This window comes from Ochlerotatus camptorhynchus, unplaced genomic scaffold (genome assembly GCF_037179485.1).
Source record: "Ochlerotatus camptorhynchus isolate MF236.1 unplaced genomic scaffold, CSIRO-AGI_Acam_v1.1 ptg000357l, whole genome shotgun sequence".
In the NCBI taxonomy this organism is placed as follows: domain Eukaryota; kingdom Metazoa; phylum Arthropoda; class Insecta; order Diptera; family Culicidae; genus Ochlerotatus; species Ochlerotatus camptorhynchus.
This window is the reverse complement of record NW_027040845.1, coordinates 4,315,164-4,334,082: the sequence shown is the minus strand read 5'-3', so window position 1 is coordinate 4,334,082 and position 18,919 is coordinate 4,315,164. Positions and strand designations below refer to the sequence as shown.

At 39.5% G+C, this 18,919-nt stretch overlaps 2 protein-coding genes across 3 annotated transcripts in view; one reads left to right on the top strand and one right to left on the bottom strand.

The window, feature by feature from the left end:
* Dscam1 (Down syndrome cell adhesion molecule 1) overlaps nt 1-17,612 on the top strand; it is a 199,238-nt gene extending 181,626 nt beyond the window's left edge. For both annotated transcript variants that reach the window (XM_065231435.1, XM_065231436.1), the window contains 4 exons: nt 5,453-5,587; nt 5,867-5,878; nt 6,565-6,622; nt 17,016-17,612. In XM_065231435.1, the coding sequence (XP_065087507.1) occupies nt 5,453-5,587; nt 5,867-5,878; nt 6,565-6,622; nt 17,016-17,100 (290 nt within the window). In that variant the 3' untranslated portion in view covers nt 17,101-17,612. The remainder of the gene's footprint in view (nt 1-5,452; nt 5,588-5,866; nt 5,879-6,564; nt 6,623-17,015) is intronic.
* On the bottom strand, nt 1,780-2,732 carry LOC135709264 (uncharacterized). The gene is made up of 2 exons (XM_065231568.1): nt 2,325-2,732; nt 1,780-2,205 (listed from the first exon to the last, which is right to left on the bottom strand). Exons 1-2 carry the CDS (start codon nt 2,730-2,732, stop codon nt 1,780-1,782), a joined length of 834 nt encoding a protein of 277 aa, XP_065087640.1.
* Nucleotides 17,613-18,919: the final 1,307 nt, after the last annotated feature.

Sequence of the window (18,919 nt, the reverse complement as noted above, 5' to 3'; positions counted from 1 at the left end):
GACGTGAATACATCGATATTGACAATATGTATGCATTCACATCATCAATATTATTGTCAATACGAGTGGGGTTCGCTTTACAGCACTGCATTGAACAAATTCTAGAAAAATGTTTCGCTTAACTGTAGCAATAATAATTCCGTTACACATCGTTTTCTTAGAAAGTGAAAGTATGGTTTGCTATCTCTCATTACTCTTTACGGATGGCAGACACGAATCTACTGCTGCCAGCAGTGACAAATCATTAAACTCAAACTCACCATGGTTTGGTTAGAAAGGTAGCTGGTGAGTTTTGTTAGCTTGATATCACAGCTTGTAATTTCATCCGCAATTGCTTGCATGTTGATTTTTGTCTACGAAGATCAAGCGAGATCCAGGCCAGTGACACGGCCTATAGACTTCTTGTTGCAAGATCTCACTAACACCACCTTAACTCGTGTAGCCGTGTAGAATCGATTTGTTTATTATTTTCAACCACAAAATCAGCTGTCAAACTATTTCAACTCTTCCGAATAAAAATTTACGTGAATTCAAAAATGGTTTTAAGGTGTGTGATTCCTTCGTGCTACGTTTATTCAAGCGATAAAACGTATCGGATGTTCCGGCTTCCAGCGGTATACAAACGGTTCAGTGAATCAGAGCGGAATTTGGCCAAAATGCGGCTTCTAGTTTGGGTGAAAGTGTGTGGCTTGACCAAAACTCCGGCTCCCCATCATCGTGTCTGTGGTCGGCACTTCGTCTCCGGGAAGCCTGCAAAGCTTTTGGAGGATAATGATGTCGATTGGGCTCCTACTTTGAATCTGCAGGATACAACTGATAATTTGCTAACTATGACGATGGGATCTGAGAGTGATCATCAGCTTGACTCTGGGTGTTCAACAAATTCTGTGGAGTACCCGGAGAGCAGTCCTATCAGTTTCGATACGTCTATGAATCAGCAGGAGAGCAATAATGAAACAACCTCAACCGTGGACATAAATATTGATTTGGACCCGCCTGTAAATCAGCAAGACACAAGTGGCGAACCAATATCTGAAGGAAATTGTGATCTTCATGAATTGAATCACACATTTCAAAACGAATCGGGGACTGAATTGGAGATCAGTCAAGAGTATGCTCTAATATGAAGGAGTTAGGTTTTAATCTAATGTTAACGCAAATATTTTTCAGGCTATCGTTTCAATTAATCGAAAGTGGATGTCTACGATTGAATGCAGCAACGAAAGGCATCCCTGGTGGCGCAAAACCTGCTGAGGAGACCACACGTAAAAATATCCAAAATTTGCCTTACAGACGTATATCTGCATCAGAGCTTGAAAAAAATATTTATGTTTAGTTTTTAGCAGGATCTGGCCAGTGTCATTCCGTTCAACGAAGGAGTCCTGGAGCTGTAGTAAGGTCGCAACCATATCTGAACGATTTCGAGCTGAAAAGGGACACTTCACCTCAACTGTTATTATGCCGTGACAAATCACAAAGAAAGGTTGCATCCGGTGATGCTCCCATGAACGGATGCTCTTCATAAATCACCAGCCCTGATTTTATTTTCCGCAAATTTTGGTGCAAATGTTGAACTGCGTGAAACAGCTGATCAACAGCTCTCTCCTCATGTTTCTTGCCATATTTGGTCGCTGCTGTAGAGAACGTTATCTCACTAGGATAACACAGTCTCTTAATCAGAGATACGGATGGTCGAGCCAACTGAGTGCTACACACGTCTTTTAAATTGGATGCTGTGATACGTCCACTCCTGAATACATTCCACCACTTGGAGTCACTTTATTCAGCAGTTAAGTCGTCGATTCGTTTCAACATTGCCGGATCACTCGGAAGGTTTTGGATGTACTCGAATGCACGTTCTCTCAATTCAGCAATCGATTGCATGTTTAACGGGTCATGGAGTAACTGAAGGTTGTAGTCATCCAGCTGTTCTCTCAAATTTGTCGCATACGAGCAATTTGCACAGCAATAGTCCATATTAATTTCACCGCAGTATAGGCTAGCAGCAGTAACATTCAAGCCATCCGCCTGGAGCACGCTTAAGAGGTCTCGACATCTGGATTCGTAACAACTTAACGGATTGATAGACAAAATGTTTTTTTGTATGCGCCTGCCAAAATCAATATCACGCACCTTTTTATATAAGTTGTCGCTGATACTTGCCGGAGGTTTTCTCCAGTATGCCGGCAAATCTGTTACCGACAACTGGAAATGTAGAAGCAAATAAAAATCATATAATATCATAAAAACACCTCAATGCTAAGCTAATCAAACTTGAAATATATGAGAAGTAATTACCAGGGAAGCAACAACGACCTATTTACCTTTTTTTCGAGGACGGATGTTCGAATTCCTTCAAGGGCAAATAAGGTAGCTCCTATGTGACTGCATGCTTCTAGAAGCCCGATAGCGCAGTTGCAATGTGCTGCAAGGATCTTGCCATGCTCATCAATCAAAATCCAAGGATTAAGAGGCTTTTCGTTAAGCGCGAACGAATGCCGAACAACTCCGTGCCCCACATATATATCTTGCACTCTTCGTCCAGAAACACTCTTGACCCATCCGTTTTTATAATAAAAAATCGCATCCATTCCTTTTCCACAATCTTTTGGTTCACCAGTAAACGGGTTGGGATCCAAAACTAGAAACTGGTAGATGTTGGCGAATGTCATCATTAATGGCACTTCTTGCGGTGTCGTTTGTACTGTTGACGGGTCGATACCGTTGCACATTTCCAATTTACGACGATATCTTTGTGCTGCAGCTTCACAATCCTTGAAATTAATAGTTTTTGCTTAAAATAAACATAAACTAGAAATAAAGTTGATTTCTTACCATTTTCCTGAAGTGGACTTGACAGCGATTTGTTTTTTATTTTCCACCAGTAGAACATATGTAGTAGTGAAATCGCTCACTAATACTAAAGGGGGCAGAGAAGTCTATACCAACAGCAGTGTTTGACAGTAGGCAGCATGTCCCGGGCTCAAATCGTTTATTTTGCTGTGCTGGGCCCACTGTCACGGTATAAAATTTTGCCTATGCGCCTGCCACTGGGCTGGCGAGATCTTGGACATGGGTGAGAATTGATTTTTAAATATTTTCCCAACACTGCCCATTGCTATTATAAATCGGCCAGCAATGTTTGCCGAACGTATCCCATGGCTTTACTCTCCCAACTAACAAACCTTCAAACTCATGTGACACTTACTTAGTAGAGTTCCCTGCATCTCTCTAAAGTAAGTGGGGCAACTTCACATAAAGTCTAAGGTAGTTCTGAATAGAATTAAGAGGAGAACTTCAGGGAAGTTCCAAGGGAACTTTTGACAAGTTCCAAGGAAATTTTGAGGAAGTTCCAAGTGAACTTTTGGGATATTCCAGGGAATCTTTCGGGATGTTCCAGGGGAACTTTGTGAAAATTCTTGGGGAACTTTTGAGAATTTACAGGGGGACTTTGGGGAACTATGGGGAAGCTCCAGGGGAACTTTAGGGAATTTACAACAAGTTCACGAAATTTTAACAAGTTCTGTGATCTTCCGATAAGTTCACGGAACTCCCGACCACTGTTTTACTTGACACATAACGAATATATGTTGTATTCCCGGGATCGTATATCTCGTCTAATTTATCATAGAATAATGATCGTAAAATTAGGCGAGGTATACGACCTCGCGAATACAACCTATATTGATTATAAGTAACAGAGTTGTTCACGGAACTCAAAACAAATTCACAGAACTTCTAAGAAATTCACGGAATTTCCAACAAGTTTACAGAAGTCATGGCAAGTTCACGAAATGTCTGCAAACTTCAAAGACTTACGATGAGTTTACGGAACTTCCGACATCAATTTTAATTGATATTTTACGGAAAAGCTCACGAAATAACCAACTAGTTTTCGGATTTTTTGACTCACGGAACTTCTGAAATGTTTTAAGATTTTGAGAAACAAGCACTTTTGGTTACCTAATTGATAAAGTAATGGAACTTAAAAGAACTGAGAGTCCAGACAGGGGTCTCCCTTAGTTCAGTCGGTAAGGGCGCAACTACAAAGCAAGACCATGCTGGAGGTGGCTGAGTTCGATTCCCGGTCCGGTCTAGGAATTTATCGGATTGGAAAATTACTCGACTTCCCTGGGCATTAGACTGATGCAAAATTTGAAATTTTCGCTCCACAGTGCTCAAACGGCTTCAAATCAGGTCCTGATTAGCCTCCCAAAATTTAAACTCATTTGGTAAGAAACTGACTTGGCACAAATCATTCGAAGTTTATATGGAAATTACTATGGGAAAACCAAACTTTTTGTACCTTGGCTTCTACTCATTTTCCATATTGCTTTTGCGAAAAGTTCTATAACTATTCTTACGGGAATTTTTCTAAGCTACAACTTTGCGCAATATTGTTTTTCAGCCAAATGTCAAATTAAATTGTTATTAATTGTTTAAGAGATTGTTAATCTTATGGCATGATCAAGCAGCTGTTCTGTTAGCAACACTGTATTCTGCAGTGTGACATAGTAGCCATGATATTTTTGCTCTATTCTTCTCACCAGAAACACCAATGTTGCCTGCTGAACAGTTGAATGAGCATAATCATAAGACATCAGTGACTTGAATCATTAATAACTTTTGTTCCATGCATTTGATTGAAAAGTGGTTTTCAACAAAGTTGTAGCTGAGAAAATTTGCTACAATCACTGCTATCATTTTTAAAAGCACAGTGATGTGGAGAATTGTTAGATAGATATAAACAAAAACTTAAGTTTTCCCATAGTAATTCCCATATAAAATTGAAATGGTTTGTGCCAAGTCAGATTCTTACTAAAGTAGTTCAAATTTTGGGAGGCTAAGCAGGACCCAATTAGGAACCGTTTGAGCACTGTGGAGCGAAAACATCAAATTTTGCATCAGTCTACTGGGCATAGAGTATGATCGTACTTGCCACACAATTATTCTAATGCAAAAATGGTACAGGCATCGAAAGCTCTAGGGATATCCTAGGGATGTGCTTTCAAAAAATTGAAAATCCTGTTAAGAGATTCATGAGAATTATTAAGATAGACAACATTTCAAGATCCCAGACACACACAACAATCAAGATCCTGAATTTGGATGAAAAAAATTGGGGCTTTGAAATTTGTTTGGGATCTTACGCTTATATAAGATTTCAAGATGCCGGTCTAAAAAATATCTTCAAGATTTTGCAACTTCTGTTCGACATAATGAACTTAAAATAACGTGAGAACTTAGGTTATTTTTCGGAATATTCGGAGATGCATGACATCCAACTAACTGATTTTTGCATTACACCCGAACGCAACCCGCCGCCTTTATTATGCTATTATTATCTACGGTTAACTGTGGTGTTATTTCGTCAAATTTGCCAGAGCATTGCTTCAGACCCCTGAGCTATTAATCAATTTTTTTGAAACAATACACTTCCTTCATTTTACAGGTTCTCCTGAGCCCCCACCACCACCACCACGCAACCACGATACCAGCAACTCGTCCTTCAACGACTCCAAAGAAAGTAACGAAATTTCGGAGGCTGAGTGCGACCGGGACAACGGTCCCCGAGGCAACTATGGCGGTAAGTACCCATCGATGTTGAATTTATCCTATATGCTAGGAAACCCGGAATACGATTCCATCAAATCATAGTTTACTGCATATATCATCCACTATCTCGAGAATCGGGTTATAATCAAAGGACAAAAAACGAATCGTTTCCTAATGAGCTGTTTATATGTTTCTCTTCCATACCGTATATGGACAACTTCCAATCCACAACACCACGTGTTCCCACCAACCACAAAAATCAATCTCCAAATCTTCGAATTCACGCCATCCCCTGCTAAAAACAAACCAGAACCTACCGAGGGTGAGTTCCGGCGAATGTTGTCAGTTTTGTTTCGATTTGCTTCTGGAATGAAATTTCTACCTCTCCAAACTTTCAATGAGTTAATCTGTAGTCCCTTTTACAACCATAGAACAAATCTGTGACAAGTCATAGCCATCAGTCCTCACTCACTAAGATTCATGACCCATAGTCATAACAACCATGTTCATACGAATGACCAAAATCGCTCGCATCCGTTTTGGAATGCCCCACACTAGAATAGCAGTCATTTTCCTGCATTGAGTGACAACATTGACTGACTAAAACCAACCATCGTATAATTTCCGAACGATATTGACATTGATAGAAACAAAATTTCATGTGTGACAAACTTCTTCTTAAGTGTGTTAACCCTTTATGTGTTATACGTAAGTGCGTGTGAATGTCCATTAATAGCATCCCACCAGATTGGTTTTTATCAACGAGAAAGCATGACCTTAATTGCGTGTAATTCTATGTTTAGAATGTAATGTCTCTTGAAAAGTATAATTATTGTATGTTGCCGGAAATTGGGATTCTAATATCGAGAAATCATGTCCCAATTTCCATTTCATCGATAAGTACAGTTTATCATTTCCTTAAATATACCATCTTCCGTTTTTTACTTTCTCTTTCAACAAACTTTACCAACTATATCCTTCGACCAATCAAAATTCAAAACCCTACAGCAACTGCCAAAGCAACCGACGCCCTCACTGGAGAGGAGACAGAGAAGTTGTTGAAAAGGTAACTATATCAGACCACCATTGACTGCATGTTCCTACTCCCTGTCCCGTCACACAACAGTTTGTAGTTTTACGTGGCACCCGTTAGTAGAATTAGTGGAAACATAACCTGTGATCTAACAAACCACCAAGCACCCCTTCTTTTCTCTATCTGTAAAATTGTCCTCCTACTCCAAAAAAAAAGGTGCTTAGTGCTTTTGGGCCCCTGCTTACTGTACTTAACCACAATCCCGAGTGAAATTGAGCTGTGCTAACCGCCGGATGGGAAAAGAACGAAAGGGGGTAGTGTAAGTAACTTTTCAAATGTGTGCAGTTTGAATTTTTGTGATTAAACAGCATGGGTGGATCGCGGAGAGGGACTCACTGAACGCAAGCGCAAGGCTTGGCCAGGTTGGGTATGATAAGTCTTCTGTTTAAAGCTATTGAAATATCTTGTCTCGAGTGATTGTTTATTTTTTTTCTGTGTTTATTTATAATTAAGTTGACTGTATTATTTATTTTTCTCTGTATATATGTAATATATTGGCAAAAAACAGCATGAAAATACCTACAATATTGGAACATATGTTGCGTCAGCAAAAACATGAACAAATCTATATTTCTACACCAGAACTAGTTTACATTATGAAGAAAGAAAAATGTTCTCAACTGTCCAATCGTGTGCGCAAATGGTGCAACTATTGCTGTAAAATTAAATCCTACACACTTAGAATTTTACAAGTCCATCTTTGACATAAAGGATGTGTAATCAAACAAAGTCATGTAAAAATAATTGCTCCAAGAATGAAAAGTTTTTATTCTCTATAAAACTTAGTCTTTACAGAAGTTCAGGGAACTTCTTAGAAGTCAAGGGCAACGTAGAAGTCAAGGAAACATCATTTGATTTCAAGGAACTTGGTAGAAAAGGGAACGAAACTAAAACTTCAAGGAACTTCGTAAATATTCACGCAATTTTGAGGAAGTTCAGAGATCAGAAAACTTCCTTCCATCAAATTTTGTAGCAGTTCAGCGAACTTTAAAGAAGTTCAGAGAGCTTTGAAGAAGTTCAATGAATTGTGAAGAAGTTCAGCGAACTTTGAAGAATTTCAGTGAACTTTAAAGAAGTTCAGCGAGCTTTGAAGAAGTGCAGCGAACTGTGAAGAAGTTAAGTGAATTTTGAAGAAGTTAAGCGAACTTTGACGAAGTTCAGCGAACTTTGAAGAAGTCAGCGAACTTTGAAGAAGTTCAGCGAACATTGAAGAAGTTCAGGAGGAGATTTTTAGCCACTAGCTAGTTCATTTCCAAGTAATTCAGCAAGCTTTGTAGTAATTCAGCGAGCTTTGTAGAAGTTTAGTGAACTTCGAATTTTATAGAAGCAAGCTGCGATTATAGAGCAAGCTGCGATTTTTTGTAAAATACCCATCCCGGCAACCCGATATTGCTGACACCTTGAATGTTTTGGTCTGAAATCGCAAGGATAAATTGGATTGAGGATGACGCGCAAAGTGGAGAGTGTGCGAAATTTCAGTGATTTGTGTTCCATAGGGTAATAAAAGTCCTGTGTTTGAGTGCTTTATAATGCCCTCAAAGGTAAACCAGAAACCTAGCTTTTCCTGATGTGAAAAGCATCGGTCTAGCAGCGGCCAGAAAGAGTTGGATCCGGTGGGGAGCGTTGTTGGAGACCGACTGTAGAGGATGATGAATAGACTACTTTAGTTTGTTTTGTGTGCGTTGCAGCATTATTTGAATAAAGGGTACTAATGCGGTACAAACTGCCTCTTTCACTTGAGCCCACTCTAGAACCTACATTTCATATTTAGATCTATAAGTGAACTGCTGGTCTGAGTTCCTTTGGTATACTCAATTAGAGGATGTTCCTGAAAATACAGTCAAACAGCACGTAATGTTGTGAACAACTTCAACGACAGTTGTCCAGCAGTGCTCCCATTTTATTTACAACAATCCAATGCCTACAAGATTGTGTCGAAAGTGTGCCGAAGGTATATCGAAGGTGTGCTGATGGATGTGCCCAAGCTGTGCCGAATCTAATTTCGGCACAATGTGCTGAGTGACTTACCCCTTGGAATTTAGTAAAAAATCAGTGAACTTTGTAAAACTTCATCGAACTTAAAGGTTGAACACGAAAAAATCAGGACACGAAAATCTTGTTGGGGTTTAAAAATACGTTCTATTTTTCATAGTTCAATGTAACAGCGATACATTAGTTGGTATTATGCTTATTGTAAGACTATTGTTTCAGCATTCCTTCTTACCATAGGCCATTGGCCTTAGTTCCGTCAATTGGCCTTAGTTCCGGAGTATTGACCGGATTTATCTCCTTGAAAACCATTGTGACTGTTCGCTGTACCACTGTTTGGTGGAATTTGAGTAGTGGCAGCTTGCCTAGTCTATTTCAGAATGTCACACACCGTGGAATTCGACAACTTCAAAAGTTTTACTAACTCTCGAGTTGATGGGCCGAGATTTTCGTTTCGAGCGTGCAGGATAGAATCGAAACGTGCTTGCTCCGGTGAAGCCATGATGTAAACAAATGAACACATGCGAACTAACTCACTCGTCTGCAATGTCTATCGAACGTAGTTTCATCATCCAACAGGATTGACCAAATCGAATAACGTGAAAACCAACTTGAAGACGCACATATTCCAGCATTCGTTTCAATATTTGAGTTCGCGTTCGTTTCCAAACGAGAAAGAAGTCAGCCGTCACTCGTTGGTAAATTCATCACCGAAGCTGTTTAACTTTTAAAAACAATTTACTTAACCTGAAGACTCAGGTCCAGACCCACACGGAATGTCCTCCTCAATCTTCTTCTTGTTGGTCAGGAATAAGATGGACTTTTCACACAGCACCGTAAAGCTGGGTTTAGACAGGGCAAGTCAATTGATCAATTCAGTTGAATTCAACTGACTTGAACGCGAATTGAACGTGTAAACCATGCCATTCAACTGACTTGATCAACTCACTTGAATTGAAAAAAGTTGAATCAGGCTCAACTTTTCAAGCCAATTGAATTAAACTGAGTTGATCATTTGACTTGCCTAATCTAAACCCAACTTAATCATATCGGTCAGCTCGTATCCCAGCAGTCAGGCCAAAACATTAAAGCTGGGTTTAGACAGGGCAAGTCAATTGATCAAGTCAGTTGAATTCAACTGACTTGAACGCTAATTGAACGTGTAAACCATGCCATTCAACTGATTTGATCAACTCACTTGAATTGAAAAAAAGTTGAACCAGGCTCAACTTTTAAAGCCAATTGAATTCAACCGATTTGATCATTTGACTTGCCTAGTCTAAACCAAGCTTAAAGCTGTCAGAAATACCGGGTTGCCAAGTATAGAACTGTGCACGGGTGAACTTTAGTTCATCTAATGAAATTTTTTTGACACAACAGCGGGGCCCTATTTACTAAAAATGAACACATGAATAATGCTCACGTAACATTTGAAAAGGGCCAAACAACTTTTGTAAATAATATGCTATGTCGTTTTCACGAGAACCGAAGTACGCCCACGCAAACCAAGAGCACTATCGGGAAGGGGAGAATTTCATCTGCCCGATGGTGTTGTTAGTTTGCTTGAGCGTATTCGGTTCGCGCGAAAAAGGCTCAACAAGTTTTGTGTACATAAGTTGATAGACTCGTTTCAAATGTTACGTGAGTATTATTCATGTGTTCATTTTTAGTAAACAGGGCCCCGCTGTTGTGTCACTTTTTGTCGAGTGAGTGAACTCAAATCCATCCGTGCACTCGTCTATACCATAATATTCGTATTTTACAAAAAATTGCAGCTTGCTCTATGACCGGCATACACGCTATTTCAAAACTACCCAAATTTCTGTAGAATCCACCCATATCTGTCAAAACTAGACCTACCCTAAAATGGGTAAACTATGTTGGGAGTATAAAGTTGACAAATTAGCGATCGGATTCATGTCGATGTTGTTCATTTGTCAACTTGTAACTCCCAACACAGTTTACCAATTTTTGGGTAGGTTCAGTTTTGACCGATCTGGGTGGATTCTACTCAAATTTGGGTAGTTTTGAAATAGCGTGTAATCGGCACACCTTGGGCACACTTGTGGAACACTGAGAAAAATGTTGACCCAAGATTGGTGTGCGGAGTGACCTACACTCAGAATAATTTTCACGTTAATGCTACGTGAAAACATACGTAGATTTTTTCTATCGTACTTTTCACAAAAGAGCTACGTGATTCTCATGTAGGGGCACTCATTTCATGAAACTTAACCGTCATAGGATTATCACATAGAAGTTACGTGATTTGGTCGGTGACATTCATTGGAGGATTCTAGTATCAATATTTTGACACTGTTTATACAAATATTTCCTTCATATGCAGATAAAATGTTTACTGTATTAATAGTAATAATAGTAATGTTCCTTTAATTTATTAAAACTTTCTAAATACACCAAATCAGCATTTTTTTTTAAATTCGATACGCAGCACAAATCTGGACGATCGTAAAGATAAGCCTAGAGGTTTTTTTCCTTTGAGGAAGAAACTGCTGGACAGCTTGACATCATTCTGTTGAGTACGATGAAACAGTCAGTTTGTGTTTGTCAAAGAGAAACAAATAATCCATAATTTTATACTGACATCTTGCCACTTTCTTTAAAAAAATACCGAACAAAAGCCCATTATTATGCCGCCATGATTTGCACCGCTTTGAGTGTACGTACCACTCTTTTGTTTACATGTGGACATCTCATTAGCTTTACGTGAAACGCACATGAGTCTATGTTATGTGAAAATCACGTACATTTCATTGATTATGTAGGTGTTTTAAATAAGAACTCCCTGTGAAATTCAAAGGGACATCAGGAGAGGAGAGGAAAAAGTGAGAACTTACGTGATTTTTCACGTAGCTTCAACGTGTAGATTATTTTAGTGTACCTCTTGGATTTTATACACTCTTAGCTTGATTCAGTGAAATAGTGAAAAATGTTACTCAAAAAATGTATTAATGGCAGCATTTTTTATGTGTCAGGATTTTTTCGTGTTCAACCTTTAGTAGAAAAATACTGACCTTTAGAGGAGTTAAGTAAATTTTATAAAAAATCGGGGAACTTCGTTGAAGCTCAGTCGTTTTGATGTAATTTCAGAAAACTTCCTAAAATTTCAGGCACTTCGTAGATGTTCAGAAAACATCGTAGAAATTCTGAAACTTGGCAGATATTCTGGAAATTTCGTTGAGCTTCAGAGACCTTAGAAGAAATTCAGGGAACTTTGTAAAAAACAAAGTTGAGTGAGAAAGAAAACTAAAAATCTCCTATACATGTATGGGGAACTTCGTAAAAGTTAAAGGGACATTGTTTAATTTCAGCAAACGTCACGAAAAATCGAAGATCTTCTTTTAATTTCAGGGCACTTCGTAGACTAGAAATTATTCCGGGAATTTTGTACAATTTCAAGAAACTTCGTGGAACTTTTTTTGACGTAGGACTACGTCTATGATTTCTATTTGGGGGTACACTTTGTGAAAACCGAAAATGGAACATGTAACAAAATTATGAAAGATTTTGAACGTTAATTACTCAGCTGCCCCTGGACCAATTTCAATAATTTTATCACCAATCCTGCGCATCTGTTAAAATTAAGAATTTGTCATTTTTCAAAATGTCACTATCGAAAATTGCACGAATGTACAACTGTTTCTATGATAATTAAAATTACCAACGACTGTCTGCGAAAAGCGATTTCCCTAACACAGATTTCAAAGTTGAATTCCACTATCAAACGGTGTTTATTCAATCATCGTGTTGTGAGTGGTGGTGTTCTCCAGTTCACAACGAAAGACTCCCACCAAGCAGCTAGCTATCAAGGTTGGCCTTAATCGTTGATCGGATTCAGTTCCAATCACCGTGTGTGGTGGCCAAGGGCATCATTCGGGTCACCATCAGGTTGGATAACACTTTCTGTACCCGATGGTGATGTTGGTTTGTGTGGGCGTGCCTTGAATTCCTAAAAATCATCAAGAGAAGGCATTGTTTACAAAACCTGTTACGCCTAATTCCAGCTCTATCTATATATGTTTAAATCTAACATACCAAAGTCGGTCGTGGCATGAAAGTGCTCTGATTTTGATCCAGAGATGATGGATTTTAATTCTGAATACACCAATCGATAGGATTTTTTTCTACGAATCTTCTAAAATTAAGGCTAGGGGAAATGTATGTAATGTCGGCCTAAGTGTCCCTAATTTGGGCCCATACATAAATTCAGCAATCGACTAAATTTTCAATAGCAACCAAAAATATCCATTAGTACCGTCCCAATGACGCGTTCATCTAGATAAAATTGAGATAAGATCAATGTTAGATCCATAGGCCAACATTAGAGCCATTTCCCCTATATCATTTTTCAAAATGTCACTATTGAAAATTGCACCAATGTGCAACTGTTGCTATGATAATTAAAATAATCACCGTTTGCCTGTGAAAAGTGATTTCCCTGACACAGATTTCAAAGTTGAATTCCTTCCGGTCTCACCAAACGGTGTATATTCAATCACCGCGTGGCGAGTGGTGGTGTTCTCCAGTTCACAGAGAAAGGCTGCCTGCAAGCAGCGAGCGGCAGCCTACATGACCATCCATATAAGGAGGAAGAAGACGCACAGCTATTGATCGGAATTAGTAGCTCTTCGTGAGTCGCTGTGGGCCATCTATGTCAAGCGCGTCATATTAAAGAGTATAAACAGAGAGAACCCCGCTCAAATTCCTATTCCTGCACAAAACACAAGCTCCTGCTGCAGTTAAAAAATAAGATTTTATATATAAGACCATTGCGTGCAACCCCATAGGGCTGTCCCTTGTAGTTTTACCTTTTTTTTTTTATTTCGCCTTTAGGGTGATCCCTTCTATGTTGGGGTAGTCCTAAAAATCATAAATCATTTTAAATCATAAGTTTTGAAACACTGGATCGGTTTTTTGGATTGATTATTAAATCTAGTTTGTTACAAGGAGTGGTCACTCTACACACATACTTTTTTCTCAGTGTACCGCAGCTGTGCCGGCAGTGCCGAGTGTGCTAGTCATTGAGCTGACTTTGCTTGGTTGTTAATAATGGCATGTTTGGCAACCCGGTTAATATGACAGCTCAATTCAAGACCCCTGGTTATTTTTTGTTTTGATTTTGAACAAGCAGTTAAATTCGAAGAATCCGAACCAAGACGACGATAATTTTGGCGAGATTGAAATGACGGAAATGACAAAGAAAAAAAACAACGACACACTCCAGCTGGACAAGCTGATACCGTACAAACTGGCCGGAGCGGAGAATCCCCGCGAGAAGGCGGTCGAGTTCTTTCAACCGCTTGACGAAGACAACATTGAAACGGATCTGTGTTTAAAGACGCTGGGACAAACTGCTGCTGTGTTACCTGTCATCGCCATCGCTCTTCCGGGGATCGAAATTGGCTTCGGAGATCTGTCAGCGAATTTGGACAAGGCGGAGCTGTAACGGACGAGCAGTGATGGTGCTATGTTCACTGATGTTGCTACTTTCACCACCACCCAGTCGTCGTCGCTGGCGTCTTTACCCAGTGGAGCAACAGTCATCGGAAGGCACATCAAATTCGAGTTCAAAATAAACGTCAGCTAAAACTGACCTAGCCCTCCTAGCCGATTTCGAACTATTCAAGCTATAATATCTATAGTTACAACTAGAAGAGTTTTATAAGAGGAACAGGACAAATCAAGACCAACAATTGAAATGGCCTTAACTCCATTTTGTAAATAAACCTTGTAAGGCCATTTTCTCGCGAACTGAAGTCCGCAAAGGCAAACCAACATAATGAACAGGTAGGGGAAATTCTCCTCTACCCGATTGTGGTTTACACGGTTAGAAAAAAGTACCCAAAATTAAGTTCTTTTCACTCATCTCGGCACTATAGTGCAGGAACCCAACAGTAGGTAAAGCGGGTCAAAGAAAATTTCATTTACTTGTGTGCAATTCGTATGGAATTTGCCACTGGCTTTTTAACCAAAAGTAAGTTAGTTGTACCCAACAGTAGGTAAATATGATTATACTCAACGTTGGGTTCGCACACTTTACTACCCCTGTTGGGTGGTTTTGCTCCTCCGTTTTTAACAACATTAGAAGGAGAAAAGGAGACAAACTAGTCAAAAGTAGGTAAAAGTGAACTTTCCGTTGGGTCCTTTTTTCTTACCGTGTAGGTTTGCGAATGAAGGTTTCGATTCGCGAGAAAATGGCCTTACAAGGTTTGTTTACAAAATGGAGTTAAGGCCATTTCAATTGTTGGTCTTGAAATAGAAGATTCTTATCAACTGCGGTCATCATTCGCGAGATTATTTGGTTTTCTTGAAGGATCACATCTGCTCGGAAGTCAAACGCAGATTCCATTGGAGAGAAAAAGGTATTCTGAAGTTCAACCCGAATCAGGTGCCATAACTGAGGATTAATTAATTCTTGGTAACTGCCTCCGGGGAAGTATTTCCGGATGATTAGAGCGATAAACTTTCACGGAGGAGCAATTTTTACATACCAAAAACGGTCTGTGAGTGGGATGTCGATGATGATTTTCAGCGCAGCTGCGATTGCCCTGGTTTTGGTATACTTGGTGGCCGGAATGTGTGTCGTGTGGAATGATATTCTGCTTCGGACAGGCATTAGAATGTACGCTGACTGTGTTTCGGAAAATCTAACTCAGTATTTGGGGAATCCATGGCGGGACTGTGCAAAAATTAACGGTTACGGTTAACAACAGTGAAATTTTGACACAGGCGCAGAGATAGTGCGAGATAGTTAAAAGCCATATAAAATTTAAGCATGTGTGCCAAACAGTGCCAATGAATGAGCCCAAGTGTGCCCAAATCTGTTTTTGGCACACTGTGCGGAGTGATCAACCCCTTGAGTTCATCAGAAGGATGATGACAGAGATGTATCAGCAAAATGACCAGATCGTTGATGATGGGTATGTGCTTGATGTCGGACTCACGGAATGGAATAGAAATTGCATTGATTTGTTCCTATAAACCCTAAACTATTGTGCTAAGACAACCGTACATAGGTCCAGATCTGATGGAATAGTTGAGGTTAATACGTATCGACAATCCTCAGCAGTACAGGGACCACTATGGACATCCCTATAGAATCCTGTGGATTTCCCATCGAATTCCATACCCAATTGAAACCAATGACTGGCAAGAATATCTCAGAGGAAAACAAGAAAATTTTCATCCTGGAAGCCCTCTGCCCTCGCCGTGCAAAGGATTTTCATCGACAGTTGCATTTGCATTCCATACCGTAAGTAATCTCCCAGTCATTTGACCAACCGTCGCTAGATGTAACCCATTTCGGTCGTCTGGACTGCCGTATCGACAAGACAAGACCGCCCATAATGTGGAAGAACTCTGTTGGTGTGAGGCCCGAATAGAAGCTGTTCTGGACGAAACTACGAGCCGCTGGGAGTTTCGCTACGAATCTGATGAGATTTGCTAGTTTTGACGAGACCTATGGTGCAGAAAATACTTACAGACTTTTCCTTGGAATTTTCGAAAAGTGGCAAGGCACGGTCCTCGAACCCATTGTGAACCAGAGTTGATTACCCCTTGGAGTTCCCTTTATCGATCCCTAACAAAGACATCAATTTCAAGTATCAAAACTGACGAACAGAAACCAGTATGTTGCTTTCGAAGCACCATCAAAATCATGCAGTAATTTGACTCCTGATGCACGATTGTGGCACAATCGTGCATCAGGAGTCAAATTACAAATTGGCAATTTGTGCTCTAAACTAAATTAGCGAAATGGATTTATATCAATTCCTGAACATAATGTTGAATAACCAACTGGTACCCATAGTTATGCCTATAGATTAACATTTTAAGTCCCGCCTTTTTTTCGGTTGCTCGAAAGGCATGAATATGAGCACCAAACATGTTGTTAGTCCAGCCCGGCATCTAAACAACATAGAATCACGTATTTTTTTAGAATAATGAACAGTTGTCGATTGATTTAATGGATACCTTAAATCTCATGGAAATACACCTCTTAAATCTGAATCAAGATCTGAACTATATAACGCTATAACTCCATTAGTTTTTTGAAGTGATTGTACTGAACTCTCATAAAAATGCCAAAACCTAATAAATATCATGCAACTCCTACCCATTAAGCCCTGTTGCCACAATCCTGCACAGCAAAAGCGATATTAACCTACCCAAATAACACTGTCCCTAAATCCTTCCGATATGTGCACCCTGTGAGCAAGACCTGCCTCTATACTAATCCCACGAGAAACTCCCAACTTCTTCTGGTAGCACCAGCTAGACGATATCTAATAACTGTGTCTATTGTTTTGCGCGTGCTTTCCCACACGCTTTGCTTTCGATTCTTTTTTCATTGTAGAAACGAAGTCAAACCCAAGTACGCCAAACAAGCCGCAGCCCCCGCCAGTACAGGACTCACAGCCTACGATACTATGGCAGTGTAATCTGTAAATGACTGACGACGGTCGAGGAGCGACCGTAGCGGACAGTAGTAGTAGCCCTCCTACTAGAATCAACCAATTTCATCCGAATCCCCTTTCTTAACCTGTAAGTTTATGCTCCCAAACTAGGACAAGCGTATCGCCATATCCACCTCCCTATCATACCACTTGAAAGAAATCATACTATATGTATAACCGTTTACCGTATACTCGCGTGACTTTGGGGTGAACAACAACAACAACAACAGCGGCTCCATCAGGATTTATTCACGAAACTCCTCGTCGCTGTCATTGTGGCGAAAACGACCGAGAGCGAACTATTTGTGAGCTGGGAATAATCGAAAATCCGAACAAATTCTGTACATTTACACCTGTGTAAGTTTTGCATCAGTGTCTATATTGTATGTGGTATTATTGGTAAAGGATATTTCAGTCTTCGCTATTGATTGTGTATTAATTTTAAGTGCTGATTTGTGATCGATTGTATTCTTATTTACATGAGCTTAAATTACGATTCGGAAAAATATGGAAGCCAGAAAAGTCACGCCAAGTCAATCCAAACTTCAAATTGAACATACCCATTGAAGCAGTCGCCAAAATACGCTCACAACACACCCATACCCTCTAAAATGTAGTACGTATCGAGACAGTGTTTTTTGGCAACTATAAATTAAACTAGACTTAGAACAAAACCTAACCGATTTCAGCACTATCGACTAAACACACGCAACGCTAACAACTCTAACCCTAATCACAAAACTATCTTTTCGATGACACACGATACTACCCACTTTCAAGTAAAAAGTTCATGAGAGAAAAAAAGAAGAAGAATCAATCAAACAAACATTCAGAAGCAGATTATTACGATGTAATGATGGTTTACTAACTACAGAGAAAGAATGAAGTTAAATCGGACGAAAAAGCAAGAAGAAGATTATATACATACAATTTAGAAAACAAAAACACATGCATAGAGAAGAAGACAAGGAAACATGCGAACAAACCGTGACATTTACTAGGTGTAGAGTGTTCGAGACAGAAGTGACGAAAAGTGACAGGAAGACGGAAAACCGTCTCAAAGTAATAATTACTATACCATAATTATTGGATGGGGAAAATCGTAATTGAAAAAAAAAAACAAAATGAATGTAATTTCTTCGTCCCAGAGTCTACATAATTCTACACGAAAAAAATATATATAAATGGCGAAACCGTTGCTTCGGAGGGGGATGATGATCTTTTGTGGACTTGGAGGTCGTTTCGAGCAGGCACTTTGTCGATTTACAGGAATTTTTAGGTTACGTTTAACCGTAGGATTAGCTTTATTTAAAGTTTGAACGACTTTTACATTGTTTTAACATTTAACACAGAAGAGCTTTAATTTTGCTTCCGATCGCGAGCATATCCTTCGTAGATGTTTAAGTGTGAGTATTTACTTCCGTTCGTACAGTTTTGATTGGTTAGGCACAACATTTGGACGTGAGTTTTTCAAAACAAATAATTATATATTTAACTAGCGATTAGTGTGTGTGAGTGAGTATCTGTATAAAGAAACGATGATACCAAAAACAAAACTCAGTAACAAACGAACTATGAACCATAAACGAAACGCGAGAAACTGATTGACGATTGCTCAATTTTTTTGTCCGGCGGAAAGTTTTTGTCCCTTCCTCGGCATTTAAGAGGAAGTGTTTGATAGAAAAAAAAATAGAAGGTAGAAGTTGAGTGGCGATGCACGGAGAATAGAAAGTAGAACGGCACCAAGATCGTAGTGGACTCTCACGGGTTAGGTTTAGTGTGATATGTTTGGATTTACCAAATC